The 23,943-nt window shown below is 41.9% G+C and overlaps 1 protein-coding gene across 6 annotated transcripts in view; it reads left to right on the forward strand.

Annotated features, from left to right (window-relative positions):
* znf76 (zinc finger protein 76) overlaps positions 1-23,943 on the forward strand; it is a 53,228-nt gene that overhangs the window by 15,756 nt on the left and 13,529 nt on the right. For 5 of the 6 annotated variants that reach the window (XM_033042405.1, XM_033042406.1, XM_033042402.1 and 2 more), the window contains 9 exons: positions 2,476-2,561; positions 3,844-3,924; positions 4,805-4,885; positions 8,266-8,465; positions 9,143-9,217; positions 10,755-10,874; positions 20,313-20,388; positions 21,257-21,382; positions 22,862-23,041. In XM_033042405.1, the coding sequence (XP_032898296.1) occupies positions 2,486-2,561; positions 3,844-3,924; positions 4,805-4,885; positions 8,266-8,465; positions 9,143-9,217; positions 10,755-10,874; positions 20,313-20,388; positions 21,257-21,382; positions 22,862-23,041 (1,015 nt within the window). In that variant the 5' untranslated portion in view covers positions 2,476-2,485. The remainder of the gene's footprint in view (positions 1-2,475; positions 2,562-3,843; positions 3,925-4,804; positions 4,886-8,265; positions 8,466-9,142; positions 9,218-10,754; positions 10,875-20,312; positions 20,389-21,256; positions 21,383-22,861; positions 23,042-23,943) is intronic. The other variant, XM_033042404.1, reaches the window with a different exon arrangement.

Below are 23,943 nucleotides of genomic sequence, written 5' to 3' on the forward strand. Positions count from 1 at the left end.
AAAGGAACGCCAAAATATTTAATAGGATGATGAGAGGATTGCGGAGTGCCCATGCCTTTGCTTCCCTATCCTAGCTGGTATAGGTTTTGGGTTTAGAAGGTGATGTCCAAGGAGATTTGGTGAGTTGTTGCAGTGCAGATGGTACAAACTGCTGCTTCTGTGAGTTACTGTGGAATGAGTGAATGGTTGTGGATGCACTGCTGTCCTTCATGGTGTTGAGCTTCTTGAGATTTGTTGAGGCTCCACTCATTTAGAAAAGTGGCGAGTACTCAATTATACTTTTGACATAAGCCTTGTAGATGGTAGACAAGCTTTGAGAGTTAGGAAGTGAGTTACTTGCTGTAGAATTACTTGCCTCTGATCTTGTCCTGCTGCCACATTGTGCATATCGCTACTTCATTTCAGTTGTAATCCCCAAAATTCAATGGTAATCCCCAAAATATTAATAATGGGGGATTCAATTATGGTAATGCCATGGAATGTTAGGGACATCACTTTTTCTAATAAGGCAATCCATTCATAACCAGGCCAACCCCAATAAAACGACTTTACACTACTTCCAATTATAATGCATCTTTCCTTTAAATAAGGCGATCAAAACAGTTCACAACATCCGATTCCTTCTCTCCGGAGATACTGCCTGGTCCACAGAGTTCAGCATTTTGCGTCTACCTTCGATTTAAACCAGCATCTGCAGTTCTTTCCTACACATCCCAGATGTTTTGCTGCCTTGTATACTCCAATCTGCTCAAAACAAAGGCCAACATTAATTTACCTTCCCAATTGACATACTGCCCTGTAAGCTGGCTTCTTGTGTTACATGTGCAAGGAAGGACTCCCAAACCTATCTGACTTAGTCACCTGTTCAGAAGCATCTGAAGTTCTAGGCTTTGTAGCAGCAAACCTAATTTTTCATCCAGTGATGAAGAAGGAATAATATTTTTTTCAAGACGGAAGGAAAGTTTGGCACGCTGCCTCTCTACATTCTGTGGATGGGACATACTCCAGGTATGCTCCAGCAGTGATGATGGCAGTGAATAGAGTATTAGATGTATTGACAGTCAAGTTAGATGATTTACTTTGAATAACAATAAAATCTGTAATCATCAAAACAAGTGAAACATATTCTGCTATTTTCCTGACCATTGCCTAATTGATGTTGAAAAGATTTGGGGCTGATAAGTAATGTGTTATTTATTATATTTATAGCCATTATATTTCTCTAGTTGGTCCAAATATTTTCAATTATGATTTCCAGGATGTTGATGGCGGAGAATTTGGTTATGGTAAAACCTTTTAATTTTAAGTAGATAGGCACTGTCATTGGAGGTGGCCATTACTTGGGACTTGTCTGGTACAAACATTGCATGCCGTTTAGTAATTCATGTTTGAATGCTTTCTAGGATGTGGGCATGGGGTACTTCAATAGTTGTGATTCAAGCTGAACACTGTAATTTTTAGCAAACATCTCTACTTCTAACCCTAGCAAGGTTATGGGTACTGGTTTATTATTGTCATTTGTACCCAATATCAAGCCATACTCAAGCACAATAGGTAGTGCAAAGAGAAAATTGCCACAGTGCAGAATATAGTGTTACAGTTACAAAGTGCAAATTGAAAAAAGTGCTGGCAGCCTTTAAAGTAGCCTCTTAGACACAGTTCTGAAGAACCTTTGCAGTGACATCCTACAACTAAGGTGCCTGGCCTCCCTAGAGGCACAAGCATCTTTCTTTGTACTGAGCGTGGGGAGTTCTGCCTGAGTTCCACTGAATTGAAATTTACTCTGGTCCCTCGATGCTATATTTGGTCAAATGTGTCTTGATGCTAAGGGCAGCTTCTCTAGCCCCTACTCTGAAATTCTGCTCTTTGTGACGTTTCTATCAAAACAGTCGTGAGGATCTGGTGCCAAATATCCCCAAGGAAACCTACAATAAATTTGACTGGACAAGTTATTGGTGATTAAATAATTCTAGATTGCATATTTTTTTAAGAAACGTCACCCATTCCTTCTCTCCAGAGATGCTGCCTGTCCCGCTGAGTTACTCCAGCATTTAGTGTCTACCTTCGATTTAAACCAGCATCTGCAGTTCTTTCCTACGCATATTATTTTACAATACCATTCACTTTGTTGACAATTGAGAGTAAAATTATTGGCTGTTTTGTATTTTCCATTTTGTAGTGAGGGTATTATTGGCGAATTTTAATTTTTTTTTTCAGGTTAGATTATGAATATCAATCCTTAAATGGATAACAAATGAATCATATTACTAACTGCCTGTCATAACCAGCATCATGTTTTGTGTATCTTCTGTCTATAAACACTGTTATAATGTTATATATTGTCCAAGATGCCATTTGTATAAATTCTTCTGGCTTTGTGTAAAATCTTAAGATGCTTCATTTGGTTAAAAAACAATGCACAAATAAATTGTTCAGGAGGAGTAATAATTGATACAAAAGATTTGTTTGTTTTAGATTTTACTGAATGATGGAGAGCTTGAGTCTGCAAGCAGTAACCCTCACAGATGGTTCTACAGCCTACATCCAACATACATTGAAAGGTGAGCACCCAATTCAAAATTAGAATTAAAAATAAATCTACAGGAACAAAGAACAGTGACATGTTGGGGTTGAGATTTAAATTCCTAATCCACTAACTTGTTAATATCAACCCATCATGGGAAGCTCTGTGCTGGATACCTTCTCCATATCAAAGTGAATCTGGAGATTTCATGTGTAGGAAGGAACTGCATATGCTGATTTACACCGAAGATAGACACAATTTTGGAGTAACTCAGTGGGACAGGCAGCATCTCTGGAGAGAAGGAAAGGCTGACATTTCGGGTCTCAGTCTGAAGAAGGGTCTCGACCCGAAACATCATCCATTCTTTCTCTCCAGAAATGCTGCCTGTCCTGTTGAGTTACTCCAGAATTTTGTGTCTAGAACAGTGTGCCTGTCTAATTGCCTTTTGATCTGAGTGACTTGCTGAATTAGAGGTCTGTAACAAGTCAACCATTCTAATGTGTGAGTAGTGCAAACCATGGAAAGATGGCAACGTTTTGTAATCACCCAGTCACCAAGCTCCTGAATCTGAGAGCAGAAACTGATCATACCTCGAGAAGAGAAAAATATTCAAAGACGACATTTATATATAATGGATATATATTTTCCAAGTACATTTACTTATGTACTATTATTTATGGAGGAATAAATAATCTTTGGTATAATTATACTTTGGTATAATTATTGCCTAGATTCATGTGGCAAATAAATTAATATGTTGATATGAAATTTTTTTTTTAATCTCCAAATGTTGGAAATCAAAATCAAAAACAAAATATACTAGAAATATTCAGCAAGTCAGGCCACATCTGTGGCAAGAGAAAGGGCATGAAGAAGTGTCTCTGACCTGAAGCGTCGATTCTGTTTCTCTTCCCATTGATGTGGCCTGACCTGCTGACTATTTCCAGCATTTTCTGTTTTTGTTTTACATATTGGTGTGGTTATTTAATGTTACATAGATTAGGATTTACATTCCGGAGGAAAACATTAATCTAAATTCTAACATTTTAATCCTCGGATTAATCTGTAATATGTCAGTAGATATAGGTTACATTTAATAGAAACCTTATTGTGAAATATTAAAAATGTATCGGTAAGACTACATGAAATTATTTAATCTAGTAGTTAATAAAATCATTGGCAGAGACAGTTTACACGTAGGTTCCTTATCAAAATGGTGTCATCTAATTTCATTATATCAGTGTTTATGTTGCTTTTGCTATGACTGCTTATCTTCCATTTTTTTTACAAATTCTTTTGATTTGCAACTCTTTTGACAGATGCAAAGTTGGTTGAGGGCCAAACTATTCAGCTGGAGGATGGCACAACAGCTTACATCCAACAAGTTACGGTGCAAAAAGGTAATTGTAGACAGTATCCCATTAACGCTAATTAATATACAAGCTATGTGTGAGAGTCAGGCTGATATTGTTGCATTTGCTGCACTGTGTAATCTTCTTTATAAAGATGTTTCTGTTTGTGTAACTTTGTGTTCAGTAAACTTAGTCTGTTTTTCATTGTCTTCAGTCTGAAGCGATTGCTAATGCATATTTTTTCATTTGTTTCAAGTTACTGACATGCATGGAGAGAAAATTTATATTCTGAATCTTAAAAGCATTCAACACTGCATTGGAAGTTTGACCCAGATTATATGTGCAAATAGTATATTGATGAAACTTCCGAATCTGTAGAATGATACACTGAATAATTTAAATTTGCCTAATTCAGTAAAGATGGGATAATAAAAGAAGCTATTAAATTATCAGATTGCAATTAAAAACTCACCCTTTAGGAAACAAAATCTGTGATCCTGACCAATGTTTTAGACACACGCCAAAGTGGTGACTTTTAATTGCTCTCTGAAATGACGTAACTACCTATTCGGTTCCAAGTCAATGAATGTTAGGCTTGCTGTTTGCACCCAGGACCAATCGATTAATTTTTTTTAAGTATAAAGAAGCGGCTGAAATTTTGTTCTAAAAACAGGAATGTTGGAGCTACCTGGAAGCTATTGCAGAGACAGAAACAGTCAGTTTTATCAGGGAGAAAAAAAATAGGATTGTTCAATTTGCACTTCTGCAACTGCAAGTTAAATGTCTTTAGTTTAAACAATTTTGATACTGAAATCTATCTTCTATGCTGTCTAACCTGCCGAGTATTTCCAGTATTTTCTGTTTTTATTTTCAGACTTTCCTGTATTTTTCTTATTGTGTTTCATTGATTTTGATTTTACTTCTCTAGGTGACTCGCTCTCATTTGAAGATGGGCAGGCTGTGCAGCTTGAAGATGGCAGCACTGCATACATCCATCACACCCCTAAAGGTACTATAATATAAATGTGAGGTTATCCATTTTGGTGGCAAAAACAGGAAAGCAGACTATTATCTAAATGGTGGCCGACTAGGAAAAGGGGAGATGCAGCGAGACCTGGGTGTCATGGTACACCAGTCATTGAAAGTAGGCATGCAGGTGCAGCAGGCAGTGAAGAAAGCGAATGGTATGTTAGCTTTCATAGCAAAAGGATTTGAGTATAGGAGCAGGGAGGTTCTACTGCAGTTGTACAGGGTCTTGGTGAGACCACACCTGGAGTATTGCATACAGTTTTGGTCTCCAAATCTGAGGAAGGACATTATTGCCATAGAGGGAGTGCAGAGAAGGTTCACCAGACTGATTCCTGGGATGTCAGGACTGTCTTATGAAGAAAGACTGGATAGACTTGGTTTATACTCTCTAGAATTTAGGAGATTGAGAGGGGATCTTATAGAAACTTACAAAATTCTTAAGGGGTTGGACAGGCTAGATGCAGGAAGATTGCTCCCGATGTTGGGGAAGTCCAGGACAAGGGGTCACAGCTTAAGGATAAGGGGGAAATCCTTTAAAACCGGGATGAGAATAACTTTTTTCACACAGAGAGTGGTGAATCTCTGGAACTCTCTGCCACAGAGGGTAGTCGAGGCCAGTTCATTGGCTATATTTAAGAGGGAGTTAGATGTGGCCCTTGTGGCTAAGGGGATCAGAGGGTATGGAGAGAAGGCAGGTACGGGATACTGAGTTGGATGATCAGCCATGATCATATTGAATGGCGGTGCAGGCTCGAAGGGCCGAATGGCCTACTCCTGCACCTAATTTCTATGTTTCTATGTTTCTAATTCTCAGTACTTGCCACAAAATTACATTTTAAACGGAGCAGTCATGAGTGGGGAAGATCCTGATATTCACTATTAATTATGTAATGACAGAATTAAGGACTCTATGACGAGGAAATAAAATAGCAGAATTAATGGCTTCTTGCAGTTAATAATCAGTTATCACAGTTACATTAGATAAATAATTGAAGGTTCTGCATTTGATCTGTAATTTCTCATCATGAGGCAAAGAATACCAAGTACTAAAAAAGTAGATCTTTAAGAAATCAACTGAATTTATTTCAGTAGTTTTAGTATCTCATTCTTGACAAATTATTTGTTACGCAGTGCAATACTCACCTGCCCAGTCTGAATGCAGATGAGGTAATGATGAGGTGGATAACAACAACAGAAAATGTAGGTGATAACCAATAGGTTAGGAGGAAATAATTGATACTTCAGGATTCTTCACTTCTTTAGTGGTGCTCGGTAGTTTGTCACATGATGATGATGATGATGATGATACATAATAGAACATAAACCACCTCAGATTTTTAATCCTTTATTGGGCCAAAATACCATTAGTTTAAATACAATAGAATATTTCATCCTATGGACAATTAAACAACAAGGCCATTTTTTAGTTGGCCTGAAAGTGGCAGATCGTACTTAAGTACTTAATAAACAGCTATAATGCTTCTCTAAATCTTGTAGTATATGGTGATTTCCCAACATTATGGCAGTGACACCAATTCTAAAATAATTAATTAATTGAAGTGCTCTGAGACATCCTAAAGTTGTAAAGGCCAGTATGCATGTTCTTTATTTATGCTTGCAGCAATGAGTATTGATCATTTAATGATGCGTGTGATCTTGTTTTTTTTGTGAAACCATGGTGACATTGACCCCAATGATGCTATATCCATCTCATTTTAAGGTTTCGTTTTCCTATATTAAATGTAAAGATTTTAATTAAATTTTAATTTTGGATAGAGGCACACTAGTAGGTTTTTTTGGCCCACTGAATTTGTGTCAACAATCAAGTATCTGTTTTTACATGAATACTATCCTGACCCATTTTATTCTACCTGCATTTCTATCAACTCCCAACATCTTATAGTGGCCATTTATAGTGGACAAATAACCAGTCCACCTGGTTTTGAAACTGGAAGGAAACCAGAGCACCCAGTGGATACCTAAGTGGCACTGCATAATGTGCAAACTCCACACAGACAACACCTGAGTTAATTATTCGATACGTGCTACCACCTTGTAATGATGATGCTTAATCTGATATCCCAGCAACAATTGTGATTGGAAAAAATGTGCATATTTCTATATTGATTTAATTTTGGAAAATCTTTTTTTGTTGATATGGTTCAGGTTAAATCCCAAGCACAGAAGTAAAAATCCAAAATTGCAGAATTTGATATAAAGATAAAAAGATATGGCTGTCAAATATGGAGAGAGAATTGTTCTGATCACATAAATATAACGCCCCAGAATCTACACTATTTTTGCTCCTGGGAGAATTCCACAACTATGGGGTAAAGTTAGATGTGATCAGATAGATGTTGGTCGCAGCAATTCTAAGATGTGCATAAAGGTGCATTTATTATCATAGTGGTCATTATTAGATGGGGGGTGGGGGGGGGGGGGGGGGGGGCTATTGGTTCCTTTCTTTGATACATGGGCTCAGCCCGATATATGGTAAACATACATCCAAGTGTGATGTCAGCTGATGTGGCAGAAGCAAGTTCTCACCTCCAAAACGGTGAACTCAAAATGTTAATGTTTAAAATTAAGATGTTCCTTCTTGAAGGAAAGTGTGTGTGTGTGACTTATTTACACATCCATACATTACACTTACCACAGGGGACTGTCCCAGTTTTCTGTTCCTTACTGGTGCTGGCCACAGATGGGTGTAACACTATTTAAGCTGCAGAGCAGATCCCCCAATTGTTTCCTTTTTAAACAGAATCACCGTGGTTGCTATTGAATTCTGCTGGTCCATCGTATATGACAGCAGGAATTGAGAGTTGCACGTCATCACTAAATACTACTTTAGCCGCTTCATGGACAGGGATACTTTCGATATTCAATAGATACTGAGCAGGAAAGAGTATGTTTAGAATAGAGCAAACATATGAAGGAATATAAAAAGCTTTAGGATTTTTTCAAAATCTGGGGCAATAGATTGCAAAGACTGTGTGTATAATTGCTGAAAGAAAGCTACCCATGGTAGAATAGAATTAAAGAAATAAGATGCTGTTCAAGTGATTGGTGAGACTAGTGAAATGCACCTGAGATCATTTAGGGTAACATCATATTTTACATGATATGTTGATCCTGAACTGTTGGTACGGAGGCTGAGAAAATGTCTACATTTTCGGATCAAGGTTACTATATCATATTTTTACCAGTGCTTTGAGATTTAAATAAACCATCATTGATTGGTTGAAAATTACTTGAACGTTTCTGAGGTGTGAATGTTTAAAGCGTTGTTGTACAAAAATAGTTGCACAAACCTGGCAATTGTTTTAACTTGACACTTGTCAAATATTCCTCTTCATACAGATGAATTTGACCCAGATGCAGTACAAGCCGTACAACTAGAGGATGGCACAACAGCTTTTATTCACCACCCAGTATCCATGCATGGCCCCAACACTATCTTGGCCGTGCAGACTGAAGCGGGTTTAGAAGCTCTGCATGCGACAGCTGATGACGCTGTTGATCAGGAGACCATCAGTGCACTTGAACATTATGCCAACAAGGTATGCCGCCCTCCTCTGTGATCTGCAGCTGTCTTTGGCTTCTTCAATTGGAGGCTTGCTCCTTCACTATTAATTGATCAGTCTTCAGATATGCAAACCAGTTCTGAGTCTTAATTTTGCATCAAGCAACGCTGCGAAGAAAGTCCTGAGAGTGGCAAACCCACTATGTTCCATATGATGAGGTAAACTCTATAGGCCCAAACTGCTGCAGTTTCAATGAATTATCTGGCTCTAAGATTCTAATTCTTTTGGATAAATATTTTTGAATATAATTTTAATATCTTAGTATTTGCTTATGATATTTCAACAAGTGCATGTTCCAAGTTCTGTAAAATATTTACAATGTTTACAAATGTTGTATTCCTATTTCCTGGTTTGTTTCTACGATTGGCTGCAAACCAAATTGAGTGATGCTTTGCAAGCTATTGCTGAGCAAGAAGATGGCAAAGTGCATGCACAATGATCATCAGACCTTTATGGATATTTTTCTTTGAGGCTATTAGCAAGTCCGGGGGCTTTTTCATTATTCACAATAACTAAGCTATGAACAGCATTGATAAGAGCAACAAAATGGTTGTTAAATGGGTGCAGTTTGAAATAAAACTATTTGAACCTGTTATTTATTTAAGACCTTTTGTCATAGTGGCAGTACTTGTATATATTTTTTATAAATACAGGTATCTGAGGAAGATGAAGGAGTCAGTAGTACCACTGGATTGCCCTCTGATGTGAACAAGGACAAACCTATGCAGGTATCACTTTTTCTCTTAAATGTGTATCAATGCAGAATCAGTCGGAGACTTCTTGGGATGGATGGATGATTTCATGTAATATGAATAAAACATATTTTTGACTTAACTATGACAAAAGTGGCATTTTGCAGTGGGTATTAGATCAAGATCAATGGTAATTGAATATTTCTTGCTTAACTGATTTGATGGATGTTGAGTTGTTTAAGAAGGAACTGCAGATGCTGGAAAAATCGAAGGTAGATAAAAATGCAGGAGAAAGTCAGCGGGTGAGGCAGCATCTATGCAGCGAAGGAAAAGGTGATGCTTCGGGTCGAGACCCTTTTTCAGACTGATGTGGTGGGGGCGGAAAGAAGAAAGGCAGAGACAGTGGGCTGTGGGAGAGCTCGGAAGGGGAGGGGAAAGAGGGAGAAAGCAAGGACTACCTATAATTGGAGAAGTCAATGTTCCTACCGTTGGGGTGTAAACTACCCAAGCGAAATATGAGGTGCTGTTCCTCCAATTTACGGTGGGACTCACTCTGGCCATGGAGGAGGCCCAGGACAGAAAGGTCGATTTGGAATGGGAGGGGGAGTTGAAGTGCTGAGCCACCGGGAGATCAGGTTGGTTAATGCGAACTGTGCGAAGGTGCTGGGCGAAGCGATCACCAATCCTATGCTTGGTCTCACCGATGTAGAGCAGCGGATGCAATAGATGAGGTTGGAGGAGGTGCAGGTGAACCTCTGCTGCACCTAGAATGCTTAGGAACTTGGATCGAGTCAAGGGGGGAGGTAAAGCGACAAGTGTAGCATTTCCTGCGGTTGCATGGGAAAGTACCAAGGGAGGGGGTGGTTTGGGTGGGAATGGACGAATTGACCAGGGAGTTACGGAGGGAGAAATGCGGAAAGCCAAAAGGAGAGGAGATGGGAAGATGTGGCCAGTGGTGGGATCCCGTTGGAGGTGGCGAAAGTGTCGGAGGATTATCTGTTATTATGATGATGGATGTTGAGATGCAATTATGATTAACGTTGGGATTTTTCTGTAATATCAAAACAATTTCTGGCTGTTATATGAGACAATTCCGTCCAGATCTTTAGTACTCGCCCTTATTGTGGGGGAAATGTAACATCAATGTCCACTGTACATATAAGCACAATTAAAAATAGATGTTACACAATTGCTGTCAATTGCTGCTCTACCCTTGTTTTGCTACTTCCTTCAAGTAACCTGCAGAAATCAGTTACATGCTAAGAACTTTAGATATTTGTGATTTTTTGCAGTGAGAAATCCAGAAAACATTTTTAATGAGGTGTAGGTGAATTTTTCAGATTATTGCTTAATAGTCCCTCTGGCCCCAAACAACCTAAATTTGCAGGTGAAGATTCTAATTCTGAAAGACAAATCTTCCAAAATACCATGAAAATTAACAATTTTTTTTTCATTTTAATCATTTATGATATATCAGCTTAATCTCACGCGAAAGTCCAGATATGCATGGATGATAAATCTTACAAATTGCTTTAATCAACTAAAAAAATATTATTTCCCCCTTATTCTTAAGCAGTTGGTGATTGATGGTGATGTTCGTGTCGGTGCTAAAGTCCAACAAATGGGGGAGAAGGCATTCCGTTGTGCGTTTGATGGCTGTGGGCGTCTTTACACAACTGCACATCATTTAAAGGTAAAGACACGGGTGTTAAAACTGATGCTGAATGTTGCAAAAATGCTTTGATATCAAGAAGGCAGGGAGAGGGGTGGAGGGAGGAAGAATAAAGGGCCTGTCCCACTTGGCCGACATTCGCGCGCCATTTACGCAACCTGCTAGCGTGTGGGTAGCGCGTGACGGGCTCATGGAGTGGTGTGGAGGAGTATGGACTTTGTCCTGCACTAAATCTTCGCGCGCACTGGCCTGTCGCGTAACTGACGGCCAAAGTGGGACAGGCCCAAGACCCTGGCACGACTCAACGTCTCACCTGCAACGGCAGCAGATGCAGGCAAACGATCGCCGAACTCGGCCTGGGGCCCACGGCCGTTGCGGATCCGGATCTGCCCCTACTCCCAGAGCGGGGTCAAGATGATTGGAGATTGACACAAAATGCAGGAGTAACTCAGCGGGACCGGCAGCATATCTGGAGAGAAGCAATGGGTGACATTTTGGGTCGAGACTCTTCCTCAGACTGAAGAAGAGTCTCGACCCGAAACATCACCCATTCCTTCTCTCCAGAGATGCTGCCAGTCCCGCTGAGTTACTCCTGCATTTTGTGTCTATCTTCAAATGACGTCACGCGCTACAGATGGCTGTGTGGACGCAAGATGACACACGCGACCGTCGCGCGTCAGTCAATAACGGCCTGTCACGTAAATGACGGCCAAGTGGGACACGCCCTTAAGGCTTGCAAGGGTTGGTTAGAAATCCACCATTCCACAGCAACCCATGGCGAGGCATAAATCTAACAATCCAGAAACAAAATTTAAATATCTATACTAGACCAAGTGCAGACCCGTTGGGTCTGTTCCCCCAACGTGCAGATGTGGGGGGGGAGGCGGCATGCAGCGTCACACACACTAACTATCCCCCCCCCCCCCCCCCGCACTCACGCTAATTACCCCCCTTGATATTATATTAATAATATTAATTTGCTCCTTTTACCCCATAACCACCCTATCTACTGACGCATAGCCCCCAACTTGCAGTCACATCTAGAGAGGGGGGGGGGGGTAGAGAGTGAGGGCAGAGAGAGAAGAGGCGGAGACACAGAGAGAGGGGCAAGAGGGAGAGGAGGTGGCGAGGAGGAGAAGAGGGAGGGTGGGTGAGAGGGGAGAGGTGGGGGTGGAGGGGAGGAGAGAGAGAGGGTGAGTGAGGGGGAGAGAGGGGGGTGAGGGGAGGGGGAGAGGTGGGGAGCAGGGAGGGTGGAGGGAAGGGGGTAGGGGTGTGTGGAGGGGAGGGGGGTTTAGGGGAGGGACGGTGGGGGAGGGGATGGAGGGGAGGAGTGGGAGAAAAAGAGAGGGGGGGGGAGGGGAGTGAGGGGGTGTGCTGAGAGGGGGGTGAGGTGAGGGGAGGTGGGGAGCAGGGAGGGGGAGGGGGGTGGAGGGAAGGGGGTAGGGGTGTGTGGAGGGGGGTGCGGTTTAGGGGAGGGACGGTGGGGGAGGGGAGGAGGGGGAGAAAGAGGGGGAGAAAGGGGAGGAGAGGAGAGGGGGGAGAGGAGAGGAGAGAGAGGAGAGGAGGGGGGAGTGAGGGGGTGTGCTGAGAGGGGGGTGAGGTGAGGGGAGGGGAGAGGTGGGGAGGGGGTGTGGAGGGAAGGGGGTAGGGGTGTGGAGGGGAGGGCGGTTTAGGGGAGGGACGGTGGGGGAGGGGATGGCGGGGAGGAGGGGGAGAAAAAGAGGGAGAGAGAGAGGGGGGGAGAGGAGGGGAGAGACGAGGGGAGGAGAGGGGGGAGAGGAGAGGAGAGGGAGGGGGAGAGGAGAGGAGAGGGAGAGGAGAGGAGAGGAGAGGGGGGGGGGAGAGGAGAGGGGGGGGAGAGGAGAGGGGGGGAGAGAGAGTGCCTTTTATTTCAACCCAAACCCCCCCAAACAACCATTTGCAGGCAGTGCTTTTTTACTTTAACCATATTTTCATTTTCAAACCACATTAAGGGTACTTACTCACAGTTGTGTGAACATGTGTTCAGTGTTATTCACAGCTCAGAGAAACGTGACCCTCTGCCTTCCTCCAGCTTGCAGACTAATTGAGGCACACCACTTCCTGGTTTTATAGTCCATCCCCCCTGCCGCCAGCGGGGGCAGCAGAGAGAATGGGGACTGTTGTAAAATCATTAATATCTCTGTCATTTTTCATCGACTGGAAAAATCCTCCGCACACATGCGGCGGAGGGGGGCTCTGAGCGAGGTGGCTAAAAATGACGGCCGTAGGTGGCGCGTTCTCTCGGAAATCGCAGCACAGATCGCCAAAAGCGGTCAAGAACAGAGTTTTAGTAATATAGATAACATCTCCCTATCTCAGACCAGTTTTAATGCTTGGTTGAAAATAAAGGCATGTATGTCTTGAATAAACAAATAGTAAGATTTTTTTTCAACTTTTCATTTGCTTTTTGTTTTACCAGTGTAATTAAAATTAGCTCGGTAGCCTAAAGCTTCAGTACCATAAGTGAATCAAATCTGTAGACATAAGGAACTGCAGATGCTGATTTACTAAAAATAGACAAAATGCTGTCAGTGGTTCAGGCAGCATCTGTGGAGAACATGGATAGGTGATGTTTCAGGTTGGGACCCTTCTTTACACTGAATTTAACCACCAAATGTTGACTACGTGCTCGGTCCCCTGCTCTACTCTCTCTACACCCATGAATGTGTAGCCAGACACAGGTCCAACCCCACCATTACATTTACTGATGATACCACCGTCATTGGACACATAATGGGTACTGACATGCCGAAGTATAGGAGGGAGATCAATCATCTGGTTGAACAGTTGCAGAACTACAAACATCTTCTGAATGTTCGCAGGACCAAAGAGATGTTGTTGACTTCAGGAAGGGAAAGTCATACATGGGGGAGATAGCGGTGGAGAGAGTCAACTGCTTCAAGTTCTTGGACATATACCTCTCTGATTATATGTCCTGGGCTCAGCACATTGATGTAATCAAAGTGACAGCTCCCTAACACTTTATTACTTTAGAATTTTGTGGAGTTTCAGCATGTCACCAAATACTCCATCAAACTTCTTTAGGTATACGGTATAGAGCATACTGACTGATTGTATTTCTGCCTGGTTTGGAAATTTGAATGCTCGAAGACAAAGTAAACTGCAGAAAGTGACAGACATTGCCTCGTCCATCACTAGTATTAACCTAAGATAGACACAAAATGCTGGAGTAACTCAGCGGGTCAGGCAGCATCTCTGGAGAGAAGGAATGGGTGATGTTCGAGTCAAGACCCTACTTCAGACGGTAGTATTAACCTCTTCACCATCGAAGGTATCTACAGGAAGTGCTATCTTGTGGCGGCTCCCAAGGGTCGTGCCATCATACCTGTGGAACCCCTTGGCACGGGAGTGGTTCAGTCCGGAGGCGGTCCTTAGCCAGAGGGTTTAAAGACAGGTATGATGGCACGACCCTTGGGAGCCGCCACAGGACTCACGTCGGGGTCACCAATGTAGTGCGTGGGTCTACCCAGGGAAGAGAGAAGACGGGCCGGGGTGGACGAAGATCACCCAGCCACCTGCCCAATGCAGAGCCGCAGGGGTCCAAAATACCCAGGGAAGAGAGAAGACAGGGGCCGGGGTGGACGAAGATCACCCGGCCACCAGAACGGGGAGTCAAAAGATCGGAAGGGAAAGAGAAAGAAGATCGGGAAAAATTAGACCCCTGAGGGAGGTACCTAGGAGAGGACCCCAAGGGGGAAGGGGTTTGTTAATGTCCCCTTAACCAGTACCGAAGTGAGGAGCTTCAGGAAGGAGATGAAAAAGCCTGCTTGAAGAACCTTTAGGTCTGACAAGAACAGTTAGATCAATTCCTTGGGCCAAACACTTATACATGGGAGGAGTTGATGGCCATCAAGGGTAAATCTCTTTACAGAAGGGGAAAGACAAAAAAATTGAATAATCTATTTGAAGTAAGAATGGAACGAATGTGATTTGTATGTAAAAACCGGTTTGGAATGAAAGAGGAAGTTAATATATGTGATAATTATTTTGTTTATTGCATTTGTAGATCACATTGTAAACGTTAATAAAGTTAAAATAAACAAATTATAAAATTGAACACAGACGCCCACCCATGGCAGAAACAAGAATTTCTACTGTAGTTAAAAACAAAGATCTTTGGTTAAAAATACTGCAAGCCGTGGGGGATTACGAACAAGCTGTAAAATTAACTCTTTGTATCCTCGTAACCTGAAAAAGGGAAGTTGTGAAAATCAGCTTTTGATTTTCTTTTAATCTTTTCTTGATGTTATTTTAGATTTCTTGTCAGTAAAGTTAATTTGGAAAATTGTTACTAGTGCTAGGAATTGGACATTTAAAATAATGGTGAATATGGATTGAAATAATTGGAAATAAGTTAATTGATGAAACATGACCAGCTTTTATGGTTTGTTGTTTTATGGTAGACATTCAAGTTGAGAAACATAGAAAGAGAAATTAGAGCAGAGTGGAAAAGTACCCACCTTCCCTTCGTCCGTCTACTCCCGTCAGCTGGCCAGAGTATTTGATCCCGGAAACCGAGCCCCCAAAGTTTCGCTCGCGTCCCGACGTCCCGCCATGGGACATTTCGCCCGCACGTGCCATCAGCCCTCAGGGACTGCCCATACGTCTTCCTGCGCCTGTGATGCCCACCGGACGCCACTCCAGAGGCCGTATGAGGGCCCGTTTCGGGTGTTGGAACACGGGCAGTCAACTTTTGTCCTGGACACGGGGGGGCCAGCCGGAGGCAGTGTCGATCGACCGGTTGAAGCCGGCACACCTGGACATTGACCTGCCGGTGCTGGTTGCCCAACCTCGGCCTCGAGGGTGCCCCCCTTCACGGCTCCCTCCGCCTGTCACTCCACCTGTCCTCCCGCCGGTCCCTCAACCTATCCCTCGACCTGCCCCTCCATCTATGCCTCCGCCAGCCCCACGATCTGCTGACTTCCGCACGCGGGCCGGCCGGGTCGTGCGCCCGCCGGTGCGTTTCGTGCCTCGGGTTCTGGGGGGGGGGTCCTGTGGCGGCTCCCAAGAGTCGTGCCATCATACCTGTCGAACCCCTCGGCACGGGAGTGGTTCAGTCCGGAGGCGGCCCTTAGCCAGAGGGTTTAAAGGCAGGGGTTTGGGTGCCATCTTTCTCTCGTTTGGTCTTCCCTACAACCGGGAGGAACATAATTAAAGGTGCCTCTCAAAACACTGGACTTCGTGCTTCCTTTTGAGACCCACGCACTACAATCTCGAGTATATACTCGTATCATTAAAAACCCTTACCACCCTGGTCACACAGGAGTATGTTACAGTGATCTAAGAACTGTTACCTCCACCCTGCACAGCTCTACTTCATCCACCTCAAACCTACTGAACCACTATGGATTTATTGTATATTTATTGATGTTGTATCAAATGTGTATGTAAAGCCTCAGCGAGTAAGAATTTCATTGTTCAGGTGCACGTGACAAATAAGTACTCTTGACCTCAGGATCTTGCCCTTCACTCCACTAGAGTTCTGCCATGAGATTGAAAAGCCTGGAGCACATGGTCATTACCATCTAGTGGCAGCAATGGAGATAGTTATTTTATTGTGCACGTAAATAGCACCTTTCTGTACTCAGAGCTTAGGAAATGGAATTGGTGACCAGTTTGCCCCTCTTCCTCGCATTGCCATTCAATAAGTTCACAGCTGATCTTTTAGCTCAGTGCCACTTTCCTGCAATAGTGATGTTTGTTTGCTTAATTTTCTAAATTATCGACGGAATGAGCAGTTTCCTTTAAAGAAAACAATAGAAAGAAAAACACATTGTATGTGATAATCATTCATGTGACTGTTTGCTTCATACATTGTGCAGTATTTAGTTTGGAGATACAGTGTGGAAACAGGCCCTTTGGCCCATCGAGTCCACCCCAACTGAGTCCACTCCATATACCAGTTCTATCCTACACGCTAAGGACAATTTAACAGATGCCAATTAACCTACAAATCTGCATGTCTTTGGGATGTGCGAGGAAACCAGAGCACCTGGAGAAAACCAACATGGTCACAGGGAGAATGTACAAACTCCATACTCCAGACAGGATCAAACCCGGGTCTCTGGCACTGTACAGCAGCAAATTTACCACAGCACCACTCTACTGCCCTAGCAGTGTAGACTTCCCTCTCACTTTCAAAATGCCGACAAGGTAAGGTCAATTAAACTTTCAATGCTGAGATTGATTTTTTTAATTGATTTTTTTATGCATTGGTATAACAGGATATGGAGCCAAAATTTGAATACATGAAAATTTACCATCATTTTGTTGAATGGAAGAATATTTTGTTTGGTTGCCAGAGAGACTGGGAAGATGGAATGAATGGATTCCTGATATATAAAACTCCAATAATCCGTTGCCTATTTGTTCAAAATTCCTGATGAATTAGCATCTGGCTCGCTGGACACTTGTTTTCCATTCTCACTTTAACAAAGCAGGGCCCTGTTCCTATGTTTCTCTTCAAGGATCAAAAGTGTTTATTTAATCATCAAACTGAGAATGGAACAATAACATTCTTGTTTGCTACAGCTTGATGGGAGCATTAATGGCAACAACATACTAAATAAATGTGATCAGTTATTCTAGGTAAATCAGATCATGATAATACAAGCCAAAGTACCCAGTGCAACCTTGCAAGTGCAAACTCCATAGTAGTTAGGATTGTACAGGGTGCAGGGTGGTTAATGGAAATAAGTTGTTCTTGAACATGGAAATAACATTTTTCAGGCTCCTGTACTACCTTCCTGATAGTAGCACCAAGATGAGAGGATGGCCAGGGTGGCATGAGTCTTTGATGATATAAGCTACTTTCTTGAGGCAGTGCTTCCTGTAAATCCCTTTGATGTTGGGGAGGTCAATACACCTGATGGACCAGGCAAAGTCTGCTAATACTGGCCATATTAAAGGCACCATAAAATGGAGGATCCCTGCACTTGTTAGAATTGCTTAACCCTTGTCAGCTGAGAAATTTACAGGCTTTGGATGGCGCTCAGACTGGTATGCAGGATGGTAAGGGGTCCAGGTGTTCTCCTTGTTTCTCCTAAATTGATGAAATGTATAGCAGTTTTGCAAACAAACCCTAAATGCATCATTCTTGTTTGCTTCCTTCCAGAAGCTCTGTTTGAATACAATGTATTAGTTACTGTATTATTGGGTTAGGGAAATGTCTATCATGTACTGTGATCATCGATATCTGTTATTGGACTGTATAGAGACCACCCCCATGTGGTTCGGCCCCTCAAGGTTCGGGGACCTATACAAGGCCAATCCCACGAGGATCTGTGTCGATCTTCTGGGAGAATGATTAGGACTGCGTGACCTTTTGGGGTGTCTCTGCTTGCACGAGGCTAGGAGGGCTTGGCCAAGCAGATACAAGGATCAAACCCGCGGTGGTTAGGTATAGTAGTGGGCAACTGTTATTGTGTTTTTCCAAAATAAAGTTTAGATGCGCAAGTGCTTGACAGTATCTTATTGACTGAAACTAGACTGGGATGAAGCTTAGAACGAGCTCTTTACAAGTCCACCACCTCCATTCAGCCTCCTCCATTCATGAGTGTTTGAATCAGTGAACCAGACTGTGATGCAACCAGTATGTGTGCACTACACAGTACACCTTTAGATGTCCCAAAGAGAATTTGGCAATATGTCGGACTTTCACAAACATATGAGAAAGTAGAGGTACTAGTGAGATTTCTTTATAATTGCAACAAATATGCTATGCGGTCCAGGACAGATCATCATAGATGTGTACACCCTCCACCTGTTGTTCTGCCAATGAAGACAAGTGCATGGTTGCTCTGAGGGGAGGTGATGGTAATGTGAAATGAATCAAATGGGTTGAGATAGTGTAAAAAAAAAAAGGGTGATTGATGGTTGGTGTGGACTCGGTGAGCTTAAGTGCTTAACATGCTGTATCACCCTGTGACTTAAACAGCCAGTGCTAACTGATTAATTTGTCTCCCTTGAGCCAAAAGCACAATTTCCCTCCTAATTATAATGTAGCAACTTGTGTTGTGTTAATAACACTTGCTGGAAAAAATAAACCGTTTATTGATTGCAGTACCTCCAATGAGAGCACCTTTACTTCATGCAGCTCAAGAAGTAGGCCCACTGTTATTTTTCAAGGCAACTAAGGATGATAAATAAATGTCAGCTTTGCCAGGAAACTGATTACTTGACATGGGGTTACATAGAACAAAATGATAGGTTGATGCCTTCAGAAAACTAACCAGGTCAAGTAACGTCTTTAGAGAAATAGAGTTGCCGTTTCAGGTTGCTGCACATACCCGTTCTACACCTATACCTGTGGTATACATGGTATAGATAATCCGCTGCCTATTTGTTCAAAATTCCTGATGTATTAGCATCTGGCTCACTGGACACTGCTTTCCATTCTCACTTTAACAAAGCGGGGCCCTGGTTCCTATGTTTCCCTTCAAGGATCAAAAGTGTTTATTTAATCATCAAACTGAGAATGGAACAATAACATTCTTGTTTGCTACAGCTTGATAGGAGCATTAATGGCAACAACATGGGGTGGGAGAGGAAGTGTGTATTTGGGCTGGAGAGGTTTGCGAGGGGGGTGGAGGAGGGATGTGGGGGGGAAGGATGTGGGAGGGGGTAGTTTTGGGGGGAGGGAGGATGTGGGAGGGGGTGGTTTGGGGGAGGGGTGTGTTTTGTCGGGGTGGTTGTGGGGGAGAGGGGGGTTATAGGCAGGGGGTGTTGTGGAGGAGGTGGTGGTGGTGGAGGGAGTATATGTGGGAAGAAGGGTTGTGGGGAGGGTGAGGGGTGTATGAGCGTGGGGTGTATGTGGGCAGGGGGAGGGTTGTGAGGGGTATGGGGGAGGGGTGTGGAGGCGGGGGGGGTGTGGGGGCAGGGGGGAGAGAGCTCGGAGAAAAGACAGGGGAAGAGCCTTGGGGAGAGTGCGTTATTATGGGGGAGGGGGGCAGGAGCCAGTGAGGGGGACCAGAGAGGAAGGGGTTGGGGGTGCGATGGGGACTCACAGCGGGCGCTGGTCGCTTCGCTGGTCGTTCTTCTCCGCACGGCTTGTGGACTCAGCCCCGCCTCCAGGGCTTTATTCTCCTCGCCCCGCCCGGTGATTAACAGCAAAGATTAATAGCGGGTGCGGGAAGGGTCGTTACCTTCATGGTGACTGACAGGCAAGAAGACCAATCTGCTGATCTCACGATTTTTTAAACCTTCATAACTTTTGTAATCTTCCACCGATCGGAACAAAACTTGATGGCTTGGAGCAGAGGAGAACGGTGAGTAAGGTGGTGAGCAATCCTAGCGATATAGGGTAGCGTTTTTGCGCAATTTTAATTACAACGCAGACCGAAAGTGGTCAAGATGAGAGTTTTAGTAATAGTATAAATAGGAGAGAGATTTGAGCAATTCCTTTTATCAAATTTGCAGGTTCATGAACGGGCACATACAGGAGACCGGCCGTACCGATGTGAACAACCAGACTGTGGAAAAGCATTTGCTACAGGTAAAGACAGAAGCATTAACCATGCAAAAAGTAAGGATTAAATTATAGAGAAAGAAAAACAAATGCACTGGAAAAATTATGATGGATTAGTCAAATTGTAAATGTTATTGTTGGTGTTAAAAGTAAGGAGATTGGGATATGGATCTTAATCTTCAGTGAAAATAAATGGTTTCACATTTTCATATTATAATTAATTCATGCAACCTACAATTGGTTTATCCAGATGAAGAACATTTCTGTTTTGATAAATTTTCACAAAGTTAATTTCAACAGACTACAAATAATCTTGGTTTAGAAGATATCCAATCGAAAATGATGTTGGTAAATGGCTAGCATCCATGGAAGCATTTCTGACCATGGAGATTGGGAGAGTGGGTTAAAATTGGAAGGAAATATAATAGACAGGAGGATCTTAAGTACACATCTTCATCTTTCACACAGCATGTTCTTGGTGTATTATTTGGCCATCCTTCTGTATGGTGGTTTAATCCTGCATGAGTTTTAATTTTTTGCTACTCGAGCCTTGATGTGATTTTAAGTATTGTTTACAGCTTGGCATTACGGCACCTATTCAGCTGCCTCCATGAAAGTGTGTGACATACACACAGAGGAGCCAGATCAGAAATTCTGAAAATTGTTTCCTGTGCACTCGTGCTCAGTTGGAATTTATTTAAAAATGTTTATCAATCACTCCTTAAATAGTTTTGTTATGTGGTAGAATTTCTACATTTGAGCAGATTTCACCTGTTTGTCAAGCATTTGATCATCATATGTGAAATATTATGTATATTTTACTGGTAATTTACTCCAGGTGCAAGAAAGATTCAGTAAAATGTGAACACATTAAATCATTTTTGTTAAATTTCAGGTTATGGATTGAAAAGTCACACCAGAACACACACAGGAGAAAAACCATATAAATGTCCTGAAGACACGTGTAATAAAGCATTCAAGACGTCAGGAGACTTGCAAAAACATATTAGAACTCACACAGGTAGTCTATTGACTGACAATACAGTACCTACCTAAACCATTAAGATTTGTGTATGGATCATAATGTTTTAATTTTATATTTGTACTGTTTATGTAATGGATTGTGATCAATCATTTGTTACAATTGGTTTTTACCCTGCCCATGCTGAGTGGCCTCAAACCTGATCCACTACCTAGTGACCAAGTGATGAAAATCATTTTAAGTGCAGACCTCAGGGGAGATCTAGGTGCAGTATGATAGTCTCCAACAGTTGAACAGCCTACCAAAATTGTGCTGCTTGAAGTGTAAAAAAGAACTAGTTAGTGAGAGGGTTGTAGTTTGGATTTCTATCATTATTGTCGAATGGAGAATGGGAAAGAAAATTAAGCGAGGCTTTTTTGTAAGAAATGGAATAAAAAAAGAATTTGAAAACATATAAAGTATTTTGATACCGTGTCATAGCTCGTCTCTTCAGTATGACATCAATCAGCAAATAGATTACAGAACTCCTGGAGCAAACTATAAATTATGGCAAAGTGCCAAGTGTTAACCCACATTTCTTTTGCTGATATCAATTAAATTGCAAAGCCTAAAGATGTGAATGATTGCTTTGTTTGATTATAACATTTATAATTGGATACTCATAAAGCAAATGAAAGATTTGCCAAGAAATTGTATCCTTGGATCAGCACTTAAAAGTAATCAATTTATTTATGTTACATTGCAGCTTATTTATTTTTTCAAACATTAAATTTCAACCAAAATAACACACTACTAGCAAAAAAGCCAATATTCAACTTCAAAAGATCTGACTATTGAATATTTAGGATTATTATTGCCTGGAATAGGATTCTGCTAGCAAAGGAATCTTACAAATGTTTTCCCATTCTCCCTCCTTTTAATTGTACTACAGCTATGCTTCAATGCCTGCCAAACAATGTGGGCCATCTTCAGGTTCAATGTAGCTCGAAGCGTTAATTTTAGTACGGTTCTACCTCCTCATCTGTCACCTGGCTCATGCCAAATAGCAATGATTATGCAGGCTCGGAGATTTTTAATATTACTTGTTAAAACAAGTCTTTATTAATTTGTGTTGGCCTGTCTTTACTAGTGGGAGAGTCAGGAACAAGGGAACCTAGTTACAAAATCATTTAAAACTGAGATTCCAAGAAATTTAGAATGAATCTCAGGAATTCTCTGCCCCGTTAGGTGATGGGGCCAAAGTCAATGGAAGTATTAAAGGTGGATATCGACAGATATTTGAAAGATCCAGAAATTAAGGGTTATAGGTTGTTGGCACGTAAGAGGAATTGAGGTCAGCATAGATCAACCTGGATGGTGGGGAAAGCTTGTACGATGGCTTCTCCTGTTCCTATTTTCTCTTGCTCATTGTGAATGATATGTGTAATTATTCATTGAATCATAGAAGTGGCTGAAATATACAAAAGGTCCAGCTTTAAATTTATTTTCTAAGTAACACTATGTCTGCTTTTCTAACAGGTGAACGGCCTTTCAAATGCCCATTTGAGGGCTGTGGCCGTTCTTTTACCACTTCCAATATACGTAAAGTTCACATCAGAACACATACAGGAGAAAGGCCGTATATCTGCCGTGAGCCAGGCTGTGGTCGAGGTTTTGCTAGTGCTACTAATTACAAGAATCACATGAGAATTCATACAGGTAATTTGCAATGTGGACCACAAACTAATGAAGCTCAAGTAATTTATGAAGCTAACTCGCATTGAATTGAAATTTGAGAGATTACTGTGATATTACACAATTGCATAAACACATTTTCATATGACATTCCTTTGCTGTTTTAATGGTACATGTTGAAAAGTGGTTTTAGAACTAGTAAAGAAAATTGCTGGGAATATGTTGTTGTCATTAAATTTCACAAAGCAAGTTTTTGTGACATGTTTTGTGTCCTTGTTTCATGTGAAAACCCAGTGCATTTTGATTAATTACAAAAGTAATATGTTTAATGATTTCATTGATCAGATTTTGTGATCAGCTGTGAACAGCACAAGATTGCTGCTAAGTGCTCAGCCTGTGTGTATTCCATGTTGAGAACTTGTAGGGGAAAAAATGGGGATTACTGGGACCTTTTATGTACAAATCTTGTGATTATTGGGAGGTGGGGATTGAGATGGGGCAGAACAAATGCTGCTCATGAAATAGCTGAAATGTACACAATGTATGAAGCTTCATTGCTTCCTGCTTACCTGACAGAATAATTTCTTATTCAGCAACTGTCAAAACCCTGTTAGAACTAACATTTAATTAAAATTGATGCGTTAAAAATCGCAATAACATTTAAGTAAACAATTATGAAAAATCTATATTAAGTGATACCCTCCATGGCCCTCATATCTCCTTCCCTCCATTGAATCAATGCCCCTGCACGTCCATTTGGCGTGAATGATTTGTTTGAATTGAAATGCAGGGGGAAGTTCAATACATAGAAGATATGATTGCCATTTGGCTTCACAGCTCTTTTATCTAATCAGGCCAATGTGGTATTTTATAGGTCAAAGTACCTTGTATTTTCGGAAGCAGCCTTAATTACCAAAAGCAAGACC

The sequence above is a fragment of the Amblyraja radiata genome, chromosome 24, assembly GCF_010909765.2.
Source record: "Amblyraja radiata isolate CabotCenter1 chromosome 24, sAmbRad1.1.pri, whole genome shotgun sequence".
In the NCBI taxonomy this organism is placed as follows: Eukaryota; Metazoa; Chordata; class Chondrichthyes; order Rajiformes; family Rajidae; genus Amblyraja; species Amblyraja radiata.